At 37.4% G+C, this 23,135-nt stretch overlaps 1 protein-coding gene across 14 annotated transcripts in view; it reads left to right on the plus strand.

Annotated features, from left to right (window-relative positions):
• Positions 1-23,135, plus strand: part of MTBP (MDM2 binding protein) — a 237,345-nt gene that overhangs the window by 30,389 nt on the left and 183,821 nt on the right. For all 14 annotated transcript variants that reach the window (XR_010837361.1, XR_010837358.1, XR_010837356.1 and 11 more), the window contains 3 exons: positions 12,403-12,576; positions 13,775-13,882; positions 20,962-21,117. Coding sequence is in view for 5 of the 14 variants with exons in the window: in XM_059043447.2 (XP_058899430.1) it covers positions 12,403-12,576; positions 13,775-13,882; positions 20,962-21,117 (438 nt within the window). In the remaining 9 variants the exon portion in view is untranslated. The remainder of the gene's footprint in view (positions 1-12,402; positions 12,577-13,774; positions 13,883-20,961; positions 21,118-23,135) is intronic.

Here is a 23,135-nt window from a genome sequence, read left to right on the forward strand (position 1 = left end):
AAGAAATGTGGCTTTAACCCTTCTCAGCTCACAGGGAATAAGTGTATACCTGGTGATTTTGGCAGATGCTAAAACAAAATCAGAAGTAGACTTACTGGGTGGCAGTAGAGTCAGTTTCACTATACTACGTGAAATCACGGGATAATATCCATTTCTCAAAATTACATAGGTTTACGACTTATTAACATGAATAGTAACATCTCTTAACTAAGCTTGAGTGTATTCTGGACAACCCTTTATTTTTCCTCTTGTAACTTTTTCTAAGATAATTTATTGATTTAGAATTTACTCTTAGTTTTTTTTATTTTTATGACTTTCATTGCAACTTTAAGAAAATACCTTATCATGAGGCTTGATTTGATTTTTTAAAATTATCACCTCTTAAAATTTGGGGATTAGTATTAGTAACTTCTGAATGATAATTAGACATATATCACATGACCATCTTTGAAGCCAAGTTGTTGATTAGGCTATATCATTAAGGGCTGATTAAGCTGACACTTTATAATCTTTTTTTTTTAAATCTCAGAAATAGAAACAATCAAATTGAACAGTTGATTATTAAGTTCTGTTTTACCCATAACCCTTTCTGTAGGGGAAATTATTTATCCCATTGACAGAACTTCTTTTGTAAAGAGTAGCCAGCTTTTAGCTAGTGTAAGTTTTGATGCCTCTTACATAGGAAAACGTCATATCCCATTCATAGTGCCACTACTAATAGCCTCTCTCACTACAAAATGAGGTATTAACTATCAGCCTCCTAAATCAAAACTCTCTTTCCCCATAACCTACTGAATCATGCCCACCTGTTCTTTGCTGTTGCCTTCCTTGTCCCCTATCCTCCAGACTAAACTTTGTACTGTTTCCTAAAACTATTCCCTGGTTTTACACCTTTATGATGTTCTTATTCATGCATCCAGTCAGTCAGGTTTCTATTCATGCTTTGTAGATACTATGAGTCAGGTATGGTACTGCAACCTGGGGGTTGCTCGTGAGCAAGACAGACTTGGCTCCTCCTCTTCTAGAATTCATACTGTCACATAGAAAAGAGGCACTGAGAAGGAGCTGAAGCAATCCCTAAGAGATATTACATAAATAGAACAAGGTGTGCAAACGTTATTATGCTACCATTTGTGGTACAAATAACAGCTCAGATGTGTGAAGTAAGCATTTATAAGTATTTGTTTGTATATGCATGAAATACTCAGTTTTTCAACAGATATTTTTATTGAGCACCTACAGTATACTAGGCACTGTTTTACATGCTGGACCAGCAGTAAATTGAACAAAGAACTTGCTCTTGGGGAGCTTACATGGTAGTGGAGGTAACAGGTTTAGTTCTTACCCCAGATAGGCATATGGCTAGGTCTCTCAGTTTTGGAAAACCTTTACTCCAAAGTCATTTTCTCATTCAGGACCTAATTTTTGCCATCCCATCTAAAATTGCAAATGGACTCTTCTCCTGACATCATCTCCATCTTCCCAGCTCTATTTTTTCTCCTTAGTGCTTATTACCATCTAATATACTAAATGTGTGTCCGTTTCTCTCGCTAGAAGTGAGAAGAGACAAAGTGAAGTTTTTTTACTTTTATTCATTGCTTTATTCTCAGTGCCTGGAACAGTGCCTGATACTTAATAGGTACTCAAAAATATTTGTAAAATAATAAGTGAAATATATAGTGTATTTCCAGTTAGTAATAAATGCTGTCTGGAAAAGTAAAGAAAGACTTTGAATGGACTGCAATGTGAACCAAAATTTGTGCTCCAGTTTTATCAGTTGCTTAGGTTTAATGTATCATCCCTTGATGAAATAAAGGGATGTATCGATATACTATACATAGGACATACGTATTAGTTTGAACCATATGGTATTACTCTCTTTGTATATAAAAAATTGTTAAAATATTAGCAGTTCATATGGTTTGACCTAAAATAGAAGAACAATGCCCAATTTGAAATATGCTTAAATTAAGAGTAGCAGGGCTTCCCTGGTGGCACAGTGGTTGAGAATCTGCCTGCTAATGCAGGGGACACGGGTTCGAGCCCTGGTCTGGGAAGATCCCACATGCCGTGGAGCAACTGGGCCTGTGAGCCACAACTACTGAGCCTGCGCGTCTGGAGGTTGTGCTCCGCAACAAGAGAGGCCGTGATAGTGAGAGGCCTGCACACCGTGATGAAGAGTGGCTCCTGCTTGCCACAACTAGAGGAAGCCCTCACACAGAAACCAAGACCCAACAGAACCAAAAGTAAAGTAAAATAAATAAATTAATTAAAGAAATGCATTTCCATTTAAAAAAAAAAAAAGAAGCTTTGAGCTTCATGTAAAAAAAAAAAAAAAAAAGAGTAGCAACAGAATGATTTTTAAAAGTGTTTTTCAGTGAAATACCCAGAAAGTATTATGGTACTGGGAAAAACGTAAAAGAACTATATGAACAATTGCAATTAACTAAACCTTATTACATTTCTGAAGAAAGGTTTCTATATTTAAAACTATATTGAAAAGCCAGTTGTATATTGAAAAGAGCCTGGCTCACCCTATGTTCAAAGAGATGTTTTGTGAAATTGTCAAAAAATTGGATGTTGATCATTGCCTAATTTTATATAATAAATAAAAAAGCTAAGGTACAGAGAAATCAAGAAATTCTCTAAGGTCACAGGGTGAAATCAGAATTGCCACTCAAGTCTTTCTGCCGGTCATCCATGATCATTTCATAATCCTGAGTTCTAGTGTTGCCTCATTTTTTAAAAAATTGGAATTCTTTTGAAAGGAAACATTTTAAAGGTACTTGGCAAAAAAAAATTATTAGCAAAGACTAATGAAGCGGTTTTTGTTTGTTTGTTTGTTTGTTTTTTTGCGGTACGCGGGCCTCTCACTGCTGTGGCCTCTCCCGTTGCGGAGCACAGGCTCCGGACGTGCAGGCGCAGCGGCCACGGCTCATGGGCCCAGCCGCTCCGCGGCATGTGGGATCTTCCCGCACCGGGGCACGAACCCGTGTCCCTTGCATCGGCAAGTGGACTCTCAACCACTGCGCCACCAGGGAAGCCCGTGACTATCATATTTTGATGAGGATGCGGAGAAACTGCAAGTCTCACACGTTGGTGGGGATGTAAAACGGTACAGCTACTGTGGAAAACAGTCGGGCCGTTAAGCTTACACGTAACTCTGCAGCTCAGTTCTTCCATTCCTAGGTATTTATCCAGGAGAAATGAGAGCATATGTTCACACATGCTTGCAAGCAGCTGTTTATAGAAGCAATATTCATAATAACTAAGAATTGGAAACTATGCAGATATCCATCAACTGGTGAACAGATGAACATGGTTTGTTTTGTCCATATAATGGAATCCTTCTCAGCAGTAAAAAGACATGAAAAGATTTGAGTATACCTAAATATTACTGAGTTTATAAAGTCAGGCTTAAAAGACTAGTACATAATTTTACTTATATGAAATTTCTAAAAAAGGCAGGAGGACCAGAAAGCAGATCAATAGAGGCCTGAGGCCATGAGCAGGAAAGGAGATTGACTGCAAAGAGGTAATGGAAGCTTTTCCCTATTTTTTTTTTTTTTTTTCTTCGGTATGCGGGCCTCACACTGTTGTGGCCTCTCCCGTTGCAGAGCGCAGGCTCCGGAAGCACAGGCTCAGTGGCCACGGCTCACGGGCCCAGCCGCTCCGCAGCATGTGGGATCTTCCCGGACCGGGGCATGAACCCGCGTCCCCTGCATTGGCAGGCAGACTCTCAACCACTGCGCCACCAGGGAAGCCCTAATGGAAGCTTTTGAGGCTGAATTATAATCACGGATAAACAGTTGTATAATTTCCTTGAACTAATCAAACTTAGACTCTGATATGTGTATGTAAATTATACCTCATTAAAACTTTTTTTTTTTTTTTTGGCAAGAATCACTTGAAGGCTCTTAGACCTAAATGCAGTTTGTTTCTACCCTAGTTCAGTAATTCTTAATACCAGCTCACATTAGAATAACCTTGGCGGTTATCAGAAAAGAAAAAGTCAAGCTGGGCCCTACCTGAAAACAATTAAATGCAAATCTCTGGGGAGGATCAGGGCATCAGCAGTTTGTAAAAGCACCCAGGTGTTTCAAATGTGCATCCAGTATTGAGACCCTCTGCTCTAGGCGTGCTCTCTTCAACTCTAGGCTAGAGAGCCACTCTGTCTGAAAGCCCTTCAGATGCTTTGAGGCAGAAAAAGGTGTAAGAATAACTACTTTAGGCCTTTAATTCCTTGGCTAGAAAATGAGGATAATATACTTGTTTAGTATATCTCGCAAACTTGTTAGACACTATTGGTAGTGAAAGTAAACACTTTGTAAACTCTGCAATAGCTTTTTGTTATTCTGTCCTATCTTAAATCCTTTCTATGTCTGTGTAACAATAAAGGATCATTGTTGTTCATGATGGTGAGTAAGATCTTGAAATATCTTCTGAATAACTGCTTTATTCACTGTAGCTTTCATATTGTGTATTTTACTGTGTTACAACTAAGAGGAAATGTATACAGTTTATGATCCTAATGTTATTTAATTGGTTGAAATAGTCATAGTGGAATCTATAAATCCTTCTACATTTTTGGAATCTTCTCAGTAGGAAGCCTCCAACACCTATTCCACAATGCTGTTATTTCTTAAACCGTGTTAGATTCTTTCTAAAATTGAGCCCCAGAGCATTTTCTTGGAGCGTCTCAGCGACAGTTTATGATTTATTTTTAAATTTACGATAAATTGTTCAAAGCTTAGTCTGATGAATAAGGTGGGGGATCAAGGTAGGCAATACACTTTTTGGAATTGCTTTATCAATGTAAAGTAATTAACACTTTTTTCTTGTGATTCCCTAGCTGACCTAAGGACCATTTCAAAAGTTGAGTCTAGAATTTATAGTGATGTAACTGTTGGAAAGTGCATAGCTTCCTAAAATGCCTACATTGAAGGCTAGATTTTATTTTATTGTTTAATTTTTGGCATAATTATCAAAATAATTGGGTATATTATTTAGTTGCTTCTTAAGAAATATGTATAATACTCATCAATAATTTAGACTGTCCACTTAACCAGAATATCCTGTTCCCCTAATCATCCTGGGATATTTTTCATTTTATAATATGGAATATTATTTCCTCTGTACATTAATATGATTTTGTTTTTATATTGTTGAACTGTTTATTTTTTTATTTTATTTTTTAACATCTTTATTGGTGTATAATTGCTTTACAATGTTATGTTAGTTTCTGCTGTATAACAAAGTGAATCAGCTATACATATACTATATCCCTGTATCCCCTCCCTCTTGCGTCTCCCTCCCACCCCTCTAGGTGGTCACAAACCACCGAGCTGATATCCCTGTGCTATGCAGCTGCTTCCCACTAGCTACCTATTTTACATTGAGTAGTGTATATACGTCAATGCTACTCTCTCACTTTGTCCCAGCTTACCGCTCTCCCTCCCCATGTCCTCACATCCATTCTCTGCATCTGTGTCTTTATTCCTGTCCTGCCCCTAGGTTCATCAGAACCATTTTTTAAAAAAATTCCATATGTATGCATTAGCATATGGTATTTGTTTTTCTCTTTCTGACTGACTTCACTCTGTATGATAGACTCTAGGTCCATCCACCTCACTACAAATATCTCAATTTCGTTTCTTTTTATGGCTGAGTAATATTCCGTTATATATATGTGGCACATCTTCTTTATCCATTCATCTGTCAGTGGACACTTAGGTTGCTTCCATGTCCTGGCTATTGTAAATAGTGCTGCAATGAACATTGTGGTATATGTCTGTTTTTGAATTATGGTTTTCTCAGGGTATGTGCCCAGTAGTGGTATTTTCTGGGTCATATGGTAGTTCTATTTTTAGTTTTTTAAGGAACCTCCATACGGTTCTCCACAGTGGCTGTATCAGTTTACATTCCCGCCAACAGTGCAAGAAAAGAAAGGGTGTTGCTGGCTTTTAAGAACCACTGAGAAACTTATTGATATAAAATATGACTTGATTTTTATTATACTAGAATTTTGTTTGCTAATGAAACTAATAGTGGTACATCTCTTCATTATAGTTTATATGTTATTCGTAAAATTTGATACAACTAAAGGACACTTGGAATTTCTGCTTCTCCCATTTTACCTATATAGTAGATTCAAAATGGATGTTTTTTTAGTGGGAGAGGGGGCATGCAAGCCAATCATTCTCTTATAAGTTGATAGTGTAAAAATAACAGATGAAAATAGAAATGTGTTGTTGTAATCATTTTCCCTTATTTCTTTAGGAAGAGCTATGGGAATTGAATAACTATGCTAATTATAAATCTGTTAGTCTCTGTGGTATTTACATAAAAGTTATCTGATAAGTCTTCAGTTGACACCTGCCAAATCTGGAGCAAAGTTTTTTAAATGACTGCATGGTCATTATGGTTAGGGGAGTTCTTTAAAATAAACATTTTTCTCTTGAGGAAAATGAGATTGTTGTAACTACAGACTTCAGTGATTAAAGTGCTTTATAGTACCTTCATTGGGTGACAGGATTTAATATAAATGTGGAAAGAATGTCATGGATTGAAGAGGCATATAACTTGAATTGGCAAGGTGCTAAATTGGTAAATGAATTAAGGTCACTATAACTCCTGGCAAACCTTAGTTTCAAATACAACTGGTAACAGTGTTGTTCCTTTCTGATAACCTTGATTTAAATTCCTTTTCTAAGACTGATGTTTAAGAACAGGATTACTGTCTCTATGGCTAGCTAATTGCAAAAAAATTTTTTGTACTTCATGGTTTTTTGGGGGGATAGTCTTTAACCCACAGTATGTTCATATCTGTGAAATAAACTGTTGTAATAAAGTTACAGTAGATTGTTTTAGCATATATATGTATATATATATGTACACACACGTACTATATATATATATATATATATATATATATATATATATATACTGTCCATAAACACACACGTATACATTATGTATATATCTCAAAACGCTAAGAACTCTTTTTGGGAGCAGAACCTTACATTCCCAAAATAATTATAAATTTAAAAACCTCAGCTTTATTGAGTTATAATTCACACACCATACAATTGGACCATTTAAAATACAATTGCATGGTTTTTAGTCTATTACAGGATGGATTACGAGTGTGCAGCCATCACCACAGTCAGTTTGAGGACACTTGCTTCTCACCAAAACGCAGCCCCATATGCCCAGTGGCAGTTACTCCTCATGCCCGTCACCTGCTCCTCTTCCCAGCCCAACGGCAACACTCATCTCTTTCTGTCTGTGTAGATTGCCTGGACACTTCCTCGGAGCGTAATCATACAGTGTGTCGTCTTTAATGACTGCCTGCTTTCAAGGACAGCGTAATGGCTTCAAGGTTCATCCATGCTGTAGTGTAGTACCTCATGCCTCTCTATTGCCGAATAATAGTTCAGTCATTTGGATATATCACATGTTATTTATTCACACATCAGTTGGAGTGTTTGACAGTTTGGGGCTATTATAAATAACGCTGCTATAAATACTTGTGTATATATTTCTGTGTGAACATACGCTTAAAATTACTTTGGATATAAACCTAGGGATGGGATTTGGGGGTTGTATATTAACTATATGTTAAACTTTTTGAAGAATTGCCTAAATGTTTTCTAAAGTGGCCGTGCCATTTTATATTCCCAGCAGCAAGTTACGAGGGTTCCCCTTTCTGTACATCCTCATCAACAGCTGTTATTGTCTGTAGTTTTGATTACAGTCATCCAAGGGATGTGAAGTGGTATCTCTTTGTGGTCTGGATTTACGTGACCATATTGGCCAGTGATGTTAAGAAGCTTGCTGTTCTTTCCACATGCTTATTGGCCATTTGTATATTTTATGGAGGAATGTCTATTCAGATTCTTTACCCAGTTTTTGAGTTATTTGTCTCTTTGTTATGAGTTGTAGGAGTTATTTATATATTCTAGATACAAATCCCCTATAAAATACGTGATTTACAAAAATTTTCCCTTATTTCATGGGTAGACTTTTTTTTTAATTGGTACTATTGAGCAATTAAAATACTTTAGGCAGTAATCTAAGCACTTTCCATGCAGCGTCGCACATTTAATCCTAACAGCAGCCTTGTCATATGGATACTTTTTTTAAAATTAATAAACTTTATCTTTTTAGAGCAGTTTTAGGTGCACAGCAAAACTGAGTGGAAAGTACAGAGAATTTCCATATAGCCCATGTCCCCACACACATATAACCTCCCCCCTTATCAACATCACACATCAGAGTGGTACATTTGTTACAATTGATGAGCCTACATTGACACATTTATCACCCAAAGTCCATAGTGGATTGACTTTTCATTCTCTTGATGATGTGCTTTGAAGCACAAAGATGCTTAATTTTCATGAAATCCAATTTTCTATTTCTTTTTGTTGTTGTTGTTGCTTGTACTTGGGGTCTCATATTTAATAGATGATTGCCTAATCTAGGGTCATGAAGACTTATGCCTTTGTCTGTTTTCTTCCAAGAATTTTAAAGTTTTACCTCTTACATTTACATCTGTGATCCATTTTGAATTATTTTTTTATATATTGGGAGGTAGGGGGTAAGGGTCCAACTTCATTCTTTTGCACATGGATGTCCAGTTATTCCAAGACCATTTTTGAAAAGACTATTCTTTCTCCATAAAATTGTCTTGGCACCTTTACTGAAAACCATTTGACTATAAATGTGAGGGCATATTTCTGGACTCTGTTCTATTCTGTTAATCTATATGTCTGTCCTTATACCAGTGCCTCCCTGTCTTGATTACTGTAGCTTCATAGTAAGTTCCCACACTGAGAAGTGTGAATCCTTTTTCACTCTTTGCCCTTACTACACACTGACATTCTTCTCATTTCCTTTACATTCTTCCTCATTTCTCATTTTCTTCTCAGTCCTCCCAGAATGATCATGTAGTAATTTTAGATTAATGTTCATTGTTTTAATTATTATGTTGATGTAATCACTATTCACAGTTTAGCCGTGTACTATATTTTATTTTTCTTTCCTGTACAATATTTTGTTTTACCTAGAGTTAATGATTTTTTTAAAAAAATTCAATCACAAAGCCTTCCCCTGGTTGTGAAACTCCTTTCAGTACATTAAAGCATATTAACTATCCTATCAATCGTGTATATGTAAGAAATCTCTTCTGGATCTTTATGACCTGCCTAATCTAGACTGGTTGGTTTTACTTTACAGATTTGTTCCATAGCTTTTGGATCTAAGACTCTTTTCATCATAGAAATTCTGTTTGCCTTTCTTTGTTGGTTCCTGGGATCCTTTAATCTTTCTGTTTTTTTCATTTTCCCATTTTGGTGGAGCACATACTCTAAAATCATCCTGAGAAAAGTGCATAGGAGGGAAATTTTTGAGACCCTCTATGCCTAGAAAAGTTTTTATTCTACCGTCTCATTTTAATATAGCATTCTAGGTTGGAGAATATTTTTCCAGGGGAATTTTTTTTTTTTTTTTTTTTTTTTTTTTTTGTGGTACACGGGCCTCTCACTGTTGTGGCCTCTCCCATTGCGGAGCACAGGCTCCGGACGCACAGGCCCAGCGGCCATGGCTCACGGGCTTAGTTGCTCCGCGGCATGTGGGATCTTCCCGGACCAGGGCACGAACCCGTGTCTCCTGCATTGGCAGGCGGATTCTCAACCACTGCGCCACCAGGGAAGCCCTCCAGGGGAATTTTGAAGGCATTGTTCCCATTGTTCCCAATTGTCCCATTGTTTTCCAGCTTTTAGTGCGGTTACTTAGAAGTCTTGTGCCATTCTCATTTTTCATTTTTTAAATAAGAAACCTATGTTTTCTCTGGTTTTTTTTTTTTTTTTAATTTTTTTTGTGGTATGCGGGCCTCTCACTGTTGTGGCCTCTCCCGTTGCGGAGCACAGGCTCTGGACGCGCAGGCTCAGCAGCCATGGCTCACGGGCCCATACGCTCCGCGGCATGTGGGATCTTCCCGGACCAGGTCACGAACCCGTGTCCCCTGCATCGGCAGGCGGACCCTCAACCACTGCGCCACCAGGGAAGCCCTTCTCTGGTATTTTGTAGAATATACTTGTTGTCCTTAGTCTTCTGAGTTTTCATGATGATGCACCTTGGTGGGTCTATTTTTATTTTTGGTGTGTCTATTTTATTCTAGCTTGCCTGGAAGCTTGTCTTTTTATTGGGAAAAACATTATTATTATTATTTTTGGCTGTGCTGCACAGCTTGCAGAATCTTAGTTCCCCGACCAGGGATTGAACCCTGGCCCCCAGCAGTGAAAGTGCTGAGTCCTAACCACTGGACCGCCAGGGAATTCCCAGGAAAAAAGTTCTTATAATTATTTTATTGATAATTTCCTTCCCTCCATTTTTTATGTTCTCTCTTCTAATATTCCTGTTTGAATGTTGTTCCTCCTGGTTTGTGTGTGTCTCTCTTCCTATTTTCTATTTCTTTGACTTTTTACTCTACTTTCTGATAGATTCACTGAACTTTATATGCTAACCTTTTAGTTGAAATATATATTTCTGCTTTCTTAATTTCCATGATCTCTTTCTTATGTAATGTTCTTTTCTTACAATTTCCTGTTCTTATTTAATGGATGCAATATAGTCTCTTCTCTGAGGATTTTAGTGACCTGATTTGTTTGTTGTTTGCTTTTGCTTTATGATTTCTTTTTACTGCATATTCTTTGCTTCCCTACAAGTCACTTTGTTTCTGTTTGCTTGCTTTGTCATATGTTTTCATACTAGAGACTTTCCCTGATGTCCCATAATGTTTGGCTGCCTGTTCATATTTAAGAGGGGGTATGAGAAAGCTGATTGGAAAATTTGAGTGCATGTTTGGAGCTTGTTGACTTTGGTCTTCATTTTAGGGTGATCTCACTGAGCCATGAGGCAATCCCAAGGCTGGAATTCTTTGGTCCTTCCCCTAGTACTGACCGTATTTCTAAAAGAAGGCTCAATTCTGCTATCTGGCTTCCAAAATGGTGGAAGTTATGTAGGTGAAGAAAGGTAAAGGGCCTCAGTATTCACTATACAAGCATTCACTTAATGCAGTGATATTCAGCTCCAACCCTAAGCTCTGTCTTATATCTCCCAGGCCAGAGGCATTTTGTTTTACTTTCTCCAGAGAATAACCACTAGTCTTCTGGGCTGGGGAGAGGACAATCATTTGCCTGAAAAGAATAAGAAGGGGTCAGGAGCTAAACTGCTTCTCAGACAGACATTCAACCTATTTTCCTATTTCACCTTCATTTTGTTTGCAGTGCGATCCCAGAGTCTCTTGTCAGGGGTTATAGTATACATTTTGTTGCCTGCAAGCTTTCCCTTTTGTTTTTCTCAGGTTCCTTAACAATTGAGAGTCTGAGGTCTGTTACCAATTGTTCATCTGCTTTCCTGCTTTCAAGGTTTAGTTGCTATTGTCTCTTCTCTCATATACTGGTTCTTGCAGTTTTATGCTATTTTTAAATTTATTCTCATTTCATGGAATTTCAGGAGATAATGAAAATAAATGCTTATGTCCAATTCACCATTCAACAAAAGGGATTCTACTTCTATTTTTAGTCTCAAAGGCTTCACAGTTTTTCCTCAACCTTCACTATAACCCTCACTTGATTTGTTATTAAAATGCACTAGACTGTCTTAACTGACCTTCACGTTACTGGCAAGCCAGATTAATGAATGCTCTCCAGTCCTCTTGTAAAATACATTATGGATGCACACTGCAGGGACCAGAAAGCTACCTTTAAGTATATCTGTACACAGTTGAGCTGTGTGTGCTTGCAGGGGTCAGTTTATTCCGCTTTAAAGAAAGAGAAGCTGGAAGTAGTAGTTGATACGTTACGGGTGTGGATATATAGGAAAGACATAATGGAATGCTAATGAGCCACATCAAAAGTTAATGAATGGGGCTTCCCTGGTGGCGCAGTGGTTGAGAGTCTGCCTGCCGATGCAGGGGACACGGGTTCGTGCCCCGGTCTGGGAAGATCCCACATGCCGCAGAGCGGCTGGGCCCGTGAGCCATGGCCGCTGAGCCTGCGCGTCCGGAGCCTGTGCTCCGCAACGGGAGAAGCCACAGCAGTGAGAGGCCCGCGTACCATTAAAAAAAAAAAAAAAAAAAAAAAAAAAGTTAATGAATGAGTACACATAGTTTTAATTTAAAGTAAAATGTATATGCTCTGTGAGTATCATTTTTGTTATGATTCACTGCTTTAACAGCTTCCTCAGTTAAATGAACAACTACTGCCCCAAATGTATTGGGTAACACCTTGTTTTGAAATAACATAGACATGTCATTATATCCTATGGATCAAATGTATGATTCTGCCATGTTGCCTGCTGAATTTTCACATACTTAACAAAATAATTGTTTTTGTTTAGTTCCAGATGTTGAAGTGAAAGGAGAGAGTTCTAGCTATTATCTCTTGTTACAAGGTAATGGCAACAGAAAGTGTAAAGCCACATTGATTCACTCAGCCAACCAGATCAATGGCTCCTTTGCACTCAGTTTAATTCATGGAAAGATGAAAGCAAAGACAGAAGAAACCAAATTGAGTAAGTGTTAACTTTAGGTGGAAAACAGAACATTTTTACATTTCTTTGTGTACATACTTAACTTTTAATGAACTTACTGTCTCCAAACTCCATTTCACTTTCAGTAAATTTACTTTTATTTTAAATATTTTATAACATATTTGGACAGTTTAGAGTGCAGAGAATGAATCCCTTATACATTATACTTAGTAAAATTTAGTAGGTCAGCCTTCAATTCCAAATAGGAAAATTTTTAGTGACTTCCACTTTAAACACGTATTATTTTTCTAGAATTTATTTCTTATTTTCACTTACTTTCTCTCAGGCGTCTCGTTCTGTTTTATTGCCCATCTTTTTATTTTCCTCTCCAAGCTCCATGCTTTGGTTACCTATCACTATATGACAAACTATCCCCAGTGCAGCTTAATAACGACGATTTACTGCCACGTCTCGTAGTCCTGTAGGTTGACTGGGCTCAGCTGGACGTTTCCGTTTTGAAGATCCACGTGTGACTCTGCAGAGTCACACACAGCTGGGGCTTCAGTCATTTTGAAGACCTAACAGGGCTTGGTGTGTGAGATGGCTCTTTACCCACATGCGTGGTGCCTGGGTTAGGATGGCTGGAACATATGCGAGCTGACTTCCTCTTCACGTGTCCTGTCCTCCTGGCCAGCGTGGGCTTCCTCACAGCATCATGGTCTCTGGGGAGTCTGAGTTCTTCTGTGGTTGCTAACTGCTCTTAGAGCAGTTGTTCTAAGAAGCTGTAAGGCTTCCTGTGACCTAGCCATTCATTGTCACTTTTACCACCCCTTAGTAGTTGCGTGAGGCCAACCTAGATTCACTGTGGAAGGACTGCGCGGCGAATGAGTGGCAGGAAGTGTGATTCACTGGGAGGCCATCTTTGGTGACCAGCTCCCATACTCAGTCTGTGCTTTGTGTAAGAGTTTCAATAGCCAAGCAGGTAGAAGAGAAGCTGGTGGAAGGAATTCTATTCTGCTACCTAAATTCTCTCAATTTAAGAAGCAGGTCGAAGTTTAAAATGCAGAATAATTTAGTACACTTATTTTCTGCTGCTCACTTATTATTATTTACTTTGAAATATGCAAGGTCAAGGAAGATGAGTAATTGACTTTTAATTATGTTGTAACACATTTCTTGAGGACTGGATATTAATTTTTGTTACAAATCATCTTTAATACTGACTTTTTTTGTTTTTCAGGCTTTCCTCTTGACCTCTTGTCACTTCCAAATTTCTCTGGGGAGCAACTTATACAGAGAGAGAAACAGTTAGCTAATGTTCAGGCTTTGGCCTTGAAAGAATGTCTGAGTAAGTAATGATTTGTGCATTTGATTCTGGTGTAGGAATATTGACTTGTTCAGACCTAAGGCATTGTTATTTTGTCACTTTTTCTTATACACTTTGTCTTTTAGATATGATATTCATTTGTAGAATTATTTATTTATTTTGGTTACACCGAGTCTTAGTTGCGGCAGGCGGGCTCCTTTGTTGTGGCATGCGGACTCTTAGTTGCGGCATGCGTGCGGGAATCTAGTTGCCCGGCCAGGGATTGAACCTGGCCGGTGGAGTCTTAACCACTGCACCACCAGGTAAGTCCCTGTAGAGCTCTTCTTAATAGAGGTGATGTAGGGTAGAAAAGGTCTGTAACTTTTTTCCCACCAGATTCAGTATATTGCTATTGTACGTTGCTTTTAACATTTATAATAATATTTGTCCAGGAAAATTTTGTTTCTCATTATTTTTAACTGTATGCTAGAAAAGATACCTAAGTTTTATTATTCTGGCTAATGTAGTAATTTTTACAAAATTTCTCTATATATCTTTTTGGCTATACAGGAGGATAGAGACTGCAAATAGAAGAAAATGCAAATCTAGAGAAATTAATATGTTAATGTGAGCATTGATTCTTAGACTTAAATCATAACTAAGCACATTTCACATACTGAGTGAAGTTGGCATTATGGATTTTTCTTTATTCAAGAAATTGACACTTTTTTAGGGCTTCCCTGGTGGCGCAGTGGTTGAGAATCCGCCTGCCAATGCAGGGGACACGGGTTCGTGCCCCAGTCTGGGAAGATCCCACATGCCGTGCAGCGGCTGGGCCCGTGAGCCATGGCCACTGAGCCTGCGTGTCCGGAGCCTGTGCTCCGCAATGGGAGAGGCCACAACAGTGAGAGGCCTGCATACCGCAAAAAAAAAAAAAAAAAAAAAAAAAAAAGAAATTGACACTTTTTTAAGGGTTGTTATTTAAGGTTTTTCCTCTATTACTAAATGTTAACTTGGTTATCAGTCTTAACATTGTTTTTATAAATAAGCATTCATTAGTACCTAATGTGGACTTATTTTAAGCTAATTGATATAGAATTTCTAAGAAACTAATTCAAATTGTGAGGCTTCATTAGTTGCATATAGAAAAAATGATTATAAAGTAGATACATTATAAAATGAAAAATATCACTGTTTTCTTTAAAAGCATTTAAAAAATACCTTGGATTCAGAATTTTGTTTTATTCAATGGAAAATAATTTTAGAATACTTGGTCTTGATTATTCATGTAAGAATTATCTACTTTTTCAATTGTACAAAGTTAATTGTGTAGTCTTAAACTGCTTGAACCACTTTTTTTTTAACTATGAAAATGATATTAGCTCAAGGAAAATATAATTAGGAAAGGTAAATTAGTTTCAATAAAAGTTACTACATATTAACCCAAGGGAAAAAAAGTTAAAATAAAGTTACCATATGATCCAGCAATCTGACTCTTGAGCATATATCTGGAAACGGTGGAAACTGAAAGGAGAGAGGGAGGTCCAAGAGGGAGGGGATATAGGTATACATATAGCTGATTCACTTCATTTTATATCAGAAACTAACACAACACTGTAAAGCTATTTTACTAGAATAAGAAAAAAAAAAAAGATACATGTACCTCAACGTTCATAGCAGCACTATTTACAATAGCCAAGACATGGAAGCAACCTAAATGTCCATCAGCAGATGAATGGATAAAGAGGATGTGGAATATTACTCAACAATAAAAAAGAATTAAATAACGCTATTTGCAGCAACATGGATGGACCTAGAGATTATCACACTAAGTGAAGTAAGTCAGACAGGGAAAGATAAATACCATGTGATATCACTTACATGTGGAATCTAAAAGAATGATACAAATGAACTTATTTCCAAAACAGAAAGACTCACCGACATAGAAAACAAACTTACGGTTACCAAAGAAGACCGTGGGGCAGGAGGTGGGGGCAGTGGGGGGTGGATAAGTTAGGAGTGTGGGTTAGCAAATATAGACTACGCTACATAAAACAGGTAAACAACAAGGCCCTGCTGTAGAGCACAGGGAGCTATATTCAGTACCTTGTAATAACCTGTAATGGAAAAGAATCTGAAAAAGAATATATACATATATATATGTATATATCTGAATCACTTTGCTGTACACCTGAAACTAACACAACAGTGTAAATCAACTATACTTCAATTAAAAAGAAAAAAAAAAGGGAAAAAATGCCGAAATACTAGTATTTTTGTGGATAAAACTCCTTTATTTCTAACATCTGCTAGCTTAGTGTTATTCACTTCTTGACTTTGTTCTAGCCCTGCTAAACCCCTTGAGGCTTTGATTCTTTGCCATAAGCCTCTGACAGCTCTTTAAACTAAGTTCCTTCAACATCTCCCCTCTCTTTCATCTTCACCTCTCTTCCTTACCCTTCCGACCAGACAAACTGAGAGTGGAAGAATGGGCAGCTATCTGAAGCGGGTGTACCTCTCCTTTGGGTAAGAAGAGCTAAGCCCAGCAAGGCCATCCCTCCTGCTTGGTTGGGAAGGGAAATATAATTATAATTAGGTTGTTGCCTAGTAGTTGCCTACAGGTGTGATTGGAAGCTCTGCTGGGGGTGGGGGGGGGAAGAAAGTGCTAAATAAATGCTGAAAATGTAGAAGTTAGCAGCATCTGAGCTGTAACACAGGCAGCAGCTGTGAGGATGCCACAGCACTGGGCAAGGGCAAGTAGGGGGCCTGAAGTTGAAGGAAGCCTCAGAGCTAGTAGCTGCTGGAGACATCAGCTCTGGGGGTATCCATGTACTGGCCAGTTTGTAATCTAGAGCATTAAATCTTGATTAAGATTAATGATCCAGTTAATCTATTTACGATGGAATTATTTGCTTAACCAAACTCTCCTCTACCCAGAGAGTTAATACTGAATTGAAAATCTGGGAACAAAGATGCGTCTGTTCAGATTTCGTGTATCTCTAAAGACAGAGGAGAGTGACAACAAAGTGAAGTTTCCAACGTAAGACTATCTTAGTGTCTATTTCAGTGATTTTCAAAGAAGTGAATATAGATATAAAAGTATTTAAATCGATACAGTTAATTTATACATGATGAAAACTGATATAATAGGAGCAGTTTTCTTTGGGGAATAAAATTAACATTTCAGTATCAATACAGATTGTAGTCTTTGCTGGAAAACAAAAAGTTATTCAAAATTTTTTTCAAAATTATCAATAAGACATGGAGTGAACTTATTCTAATCTCCCCCGCTATTTATCTGAGTATACTGAATCAGAACAAGCAACTGGAAAAATCTGCATGAAAATTTACTCACATTAATGAGGTACTCTGTTTTTTTAAAAAAATACAAAAATCAAATAAAATTTCTGTTAGGGTTTAATTTTTTAGAATAATTTATTTTTATTAATTTTATTCTTAAAATTTATATGTAATTTTTTTTTTTTTTTTTTTTTTTTTGCGGTATGCGGGCCTCTCTGTTGTGGCCTCTCCCGTTGCGGAGCACAGGCTCCGGACGCACAGGCTCAGCGGCCATGGCTCACGGGCTTAGTTGCTCCGCGGCATGTGGGATCTTCCCGGACCAGGGCACGAACCCGTGTCCCCTGCATCGGCAGGCAGACTCCCAACCACTGCGCCACCAGGGAAGCCCTGTAATTTTTATTTGTTTATATTTTTTATTGTAGTATAGTTGCTTTACAATGTTGTGTTTATACTGTACAGCAAAGTGAATCAGCCATATGTATACATATATACCCTGTTTTTTGGATTTCTTTCCCATTTAGGTCACGACAGAACATTGAGTAGAGCTCCCTGTGCTATACAATAGGTTCTCATTAGTTATCTGTTTTATACATAGTATCAATAGTGTATATATGTCAATCCCGATCTCCCAATTCATTCCCCCACACTTCCCCCTTGGTATTCATACGTTTGCTCTCTTCGTCTGTGTCACTATTTCTGCTTTGTAAATAAGATCGTCTATACCAGTTTTTTCAGATTCCACATGTATGCATTAATATACGATATTTGTTTTTCTCTTACTGACTTACTTCACTCTGTATGACAGTCTCTAGGCCCATCCATGTCTCTACAGATAACCCAATTTCGTTCCTTCTTATGGCTGAGTAATATTCCATTGTATATGTACCACATCTTCTTTATCCATTCCTCTGTTGATGGGCGTTCAGGTTGCTTCCATGTCCTGGCTATTGTAATAGTGCTGCAATGAACATTGGGGTCCATGTGTCTTTTCAAATTGTTTTTCTCTGGATATATGCTGAGGAGTGGGATTGCTAGATCATATGATAACTCTATTTTTAGTTTTCTAAGGAACCTCCATACTATATGTAGATATAGATGTATAGATATTTAGATATAAACATTTAGAATGATATATAAATTTTATAATTTATGTTTTACCTGAAATTTGTAATTTATAAATTTTGTATTTAGAAATATTAAGTATCTTGTTTCACTGATTTTTAAAGGAAAGGTTTAAGAATGCTAAACAATTTTTAAATAAAAAACTGTTCAGTGTGATACAAAACAAATACCAAAATAGCAGTATTGTCATTTTGCTCCAGTTCTGTGGTCACTACTCTGAGTTCCCCACATCTTTTTTAAATTTATAGAACCCAGTGCAGCCCTGATTGGTGGTCAATCTGCTGATACTTTTAGATATTTTACTCTATTTTTCTTAGTTAGGTCCTGAGTTATTACTAGCTTTCTTGGGAACAGCATTCTTTTGCTAATTCATTTTTAGACTTTAGTCCAGTATTTTTCTCCCAAATCTTTATCTGCCACTTGTGTTGCAAACTCACTTGTATAGAGATTGTTTTTCATCTAGGTAAATTATCCTGCTCAAAACCCTATTAAACCTTATCTGTTTTCTCTCTCTATTGCCCAGTCATCAAGGTCAATAGGAAGTCATATCCTGCTCTTCAGATTGCCCGTTATTGTAATATAATTGACAGTTTTTTTTTTTTTTTTTTTTTTGCTGTATGTGGGCCTCTCACTGTTGTGGCCTCTCCCGTTGCGGAGCACAGCCTCCAGACGCGCAGGCTCAGCGGCCACGGCTCACGGGCCCAGCCGCTCCGCGGCATGTGGGATCTTCCCGGACCAGGGCTCGAACCCGTGTCCCCTGCATCGGCAGGCGGACTCTCAACCACTGCGCCACCAGGGAAGCCCAAATTGACAGTTTTAATAAGCATAGGTCAGGTTCATTATTTAGGTATATTTTTAGCATTAATAAAAATGTGGGGCTAATTTCTGTAGCACATTACTTATTGTGCATCTTTCATATGAAAGCAAATCATTTACAACTTTTCATTTTAGACGGCTCCCAGAAGATGGTAAGAAAATAAAAAGCTTCAATTGAAGCTTCATCTTCACTAAGAAAATGTAATAAAAGCAGCATATTTTACAACTCTTACTTTACCATTACTAATGTTCTTGACTGCAGAGATCATGTGTTACTTATTTTGGATCAGAACTGGATTGAGCCTGGCAATATCCAGGTTGGTGAGGTGGGATTTTACAGAGGCATCCAGCTATTCCTTTGTATTATTTATGTGCCAGCCTCACACAGTGTGATGGAATATGCTTTAATCCTCTGTATCTAAGGGCACAGCACAGTGCTTTGCAGACAGTACATACTCAATACATATTTGTTGAATTGAATTCTCTACAAATTTATAGCTCACTATTTTATTATAGAAGAAAATGTTATTCAGAAGTGTTTTAAAAATGAAATATTTTTATAAAAGTAGCACATGGGTATAGTTAAAAATTTCCAATGCTATTGAAAAACCTAAAATGGAAAACAGCAGTGCCCTACCTTCTCCCCATCTTTCTGTCTCTGTCCACAGGCAGCTGCCCTCAGCTCTTCTGGCAGATTTTCCTTGACCTTTCCTCCAGCTTTATGAGTAACATATGTATGCTGTTATTTCTTGATTTACCAGTTTTAGACATTGTCTTAATGCCTAACTATGGAACTAAATATTTAGCTTTCCCACATCAACTTCCCTTTCCCTTTCCATCCTTTACAGTGAAATCATGAATTGGGGTTAAACTAATGGTTAGTTTTAACATTTCTTCCTCCCTCTGTCCCTCCCTCTTCCTTCCTTCCATCGCTCTTCCTTCCCTCCTTCCTCCCTCCCTCCCTCCCTTCCTTTCTTTCCTTCTTTCTTTCCCTCTCTCTCTCTCCCTCCCTCCCTTCCTTCCTCCCTCCCTCCCTCTCTCTCTCTCTCTCTCTCTCCCTCCCTTCCTTCTTTCCTTCCTTCCTTTCTCTCTCTCCCTCCCTCCCTCCCTTCCTTCCTCCCTTCCTTCCTGTCTAGCTATCCATCTACCTACCTACCTATGTACCTATCTATAAGTTTACTGCTGAGTCATGTAGTATATGATGATCGTCAACTCTCCTTTCTGGTATAATCTTTTTTTTTTTTATGGTTGATAATCACCTTATTTTTAATTTGCCCATTCTTCTGTACAGGCAAAATACTGTTATGTTTTCCCGGAGCCTCCAACATTTCTGCCACATATCTATCAGTAAATTTATTGCATGTTCAAACTCAGTAGTTCCTTTTTATTTCTCATAGTTTTTTTTTTTTCTGGAGTTTTCATATTTTACTGTATTTTAGACAAAATGCTTCGTTAGACCTACTGACATCTTAAGAGACTCCTTTTTCCTCTTCTCTTCTTTTGGAATTTCTTATTTTCTAGACCCCTTGTCCTCCCTTTTTCTTTGGATTCCTTTCTTGTTTGGTTGGAGCATATCTTGCAGTAGCTTCCTGAGTAAAAGTTCATTCATGGGGCATACATTTTTCAAGCTCTTGCACGTCTGAACATATCTTCACTAGATTGATAATCCATATAGACTTCAAGGTTAAAAATGGTTTACCCTTAGAATTTTGAAGACATTGTCCCATTGTCTTTTTTTTTTTCCCTTTGGCCATGTGGCACAGCATGGAGAGATTCATTTGTTTTACTTTTGAAAATATTTCCCATAAAAGACTAGTAGATGAGCTCACGAGGCTTTAAAATGACAGTTATATTGTTAATCATATTGATTTGTTGTCTTATAGAAAGGAGAAAGTTAGCAAAGCAGCCGGAAGTACTTTCTGTGGATGAACTCAAAAGTCTATTAATACTCACAAGGGAATGCTTTTTCAATCATTTTGATGCTATTATCCCTAAAACGAGTCTAATAAAGACAGACAACACTTCTAATATGTTAAATGGTAAGTTTTCTGTTACTTTAAACATTAGTTCTTTTTTGTGTGTGGCATTTATGATGGTTATTTATTATTAAAACTAATAAAATGTATCAATCAAATAAAAATCTATCATAAATTTTAATAGTGATATATATTTGTATATACAAGTATGTATGTATATATAATAAGCTGTAGTTTTCTTTTTTTTTTAACATCTTTATTGGAGTATAATTGCTTTACAATGGTGTGTTAGTTTCTGCTTTACAACAGAGAATCAGTTATACATATACATATGTTCCCATACCCCCTCCCTTTTGCATCTCCCTCCCACCCTCCCTATCCCACCCCTGTAGGTGGTCACAAAGCACTGAGCTGATCTCCCTGTGCTATGCAGCTGCTTCCCACTAGCTATCCACCCTACGTTTGGTAGTGTATATATGTCCATGCCACTCTCTCACTTCGTCACAGCTTACCTTTCCTCCTCCCTGTATCCTCAAGTCCATGTTCTAGTAGGTCTGTGTCTTTATTCCCGTCTTGCCCCTAGGTTTCATCATTTAAACAGTAGAAATTCTCTGATAATTTCTTTCCTTAAGCACATTCAGTATAGTTGTTTCTGAGCAGAGGGAGAAACACTTTAAGGTGATTCCCCTTTTACAGCTGTTACTAAGCTACTAGAATGGATGGATTTCTATTGAGCTATGTTTTCATAAGATAAAAAAAGTAGAACCTACTCAGTAAATTTAATATAGTTAAAACTACATATAATAAGATGCTCCACAATGGCCATTTATTATAGCAGGAACAGTACCAAACTTCTACTGAGGGAGCCGGAAATCATTTCTATATTAACTTGCGTTTCTTTCTATTTTCTTGGTTTCCATTCTTGTGATAAATTTGAATAGAGTGAAGCTTTTCAAGATCTAACAAAGAAGCATTTGAAGATTGCCTGGCATTTTTAAAGTACAGGATAATTTTTTTGCTTTTATTCTGTGAGAATCATTTTTATTCATACATTAATAAGAAAATGACCAAAGAATCAAGTTAATAATAATGTTTGTTGAGTGTTTGATGCCATGAAGGCATACAAAGAAGTAAAAATTTGGGTCCTTGGCTTTCTACAGGCTTATGATCTGTTTGGAAAACAAAATATAAATACAGCATCTAGTGCCATGTTTAAGGGCCCAGGCTTCTGGAGATAGACTGCCAGGGTTTAACTCTCAGCTTTGTCACTTGTTAGCTGTATGTCTTCGGGCAGGTTATTTAACCTCTGCATATCTCTGTTTCCTCATGTTTCAAATGGGGATGATAATATTACCCAGTTACTAGGGTTATTATGAGGATTAACTGGGTTGATACATGTAAAACACTTAGAACAGAATCAGTGCCAAAAAATTGTTACCTGTTGTTTGTATTTTCATTATCACTATTGTTATTATCAGTACCAAAGTTAAATAGTGCGTAGTAATCTGAAAGATGTTGGAGACAGTATGAGGTTACTTGTAAGTGCAAGATATGTTCAGTAAGTGAGAGAGCATGGCTTCTTGGTTACAGCATGGGCTCTGGAGCAATACTAACAAGGCTGAATCCCAGCTCTGTACCTTACTCCTGTCCTTTAAATCATCTCTAGATTACTTATAGTACCTAATACAATATAAATAGTTATAAATACAATGTAAATGCCATGTAAGTACTTGCCAGCACACACCAAATTCACGTTTTGCTTTTTGGAACTTTCTGGAATTTTTTTTCACCCAAATATTTTTTATCCATGGTTGCTTGAATCTGTGGATACGGAACTCGTGGATACAGAGGGTCAACTGTACACCTACATGCAAATTACAGCAAAAGAAGCAGGAAGGTCAATTATATTTCATATCTGACCCATTATTCGCAGCCATGCACACTAGGAGTTATTAGCAATTGTTAGGGTTATTGATCTGTTGTCTTGGGGGTTTTTTTGTGAAAACTCTAGCATGTGTAACAAATGAGAGTCAGCATACCATTTTATTTACTCATTGCCGTAACTTGCTAAAGACTCATAA

This window comes from Kogia breviceps, chromosome 17 (genome assembly GCF_026419965.1).
Source record: "Kogia breviceps isolate mKogBre1 chromosome 17, mKogBre1 haplotype 1, whole genome shotgun sequence".
NCBI lineage: Eukaryota > Metazoa > Chordata > Mammalia > Artiodactyla > Physeteridae > Kogia > Kogia breviceps.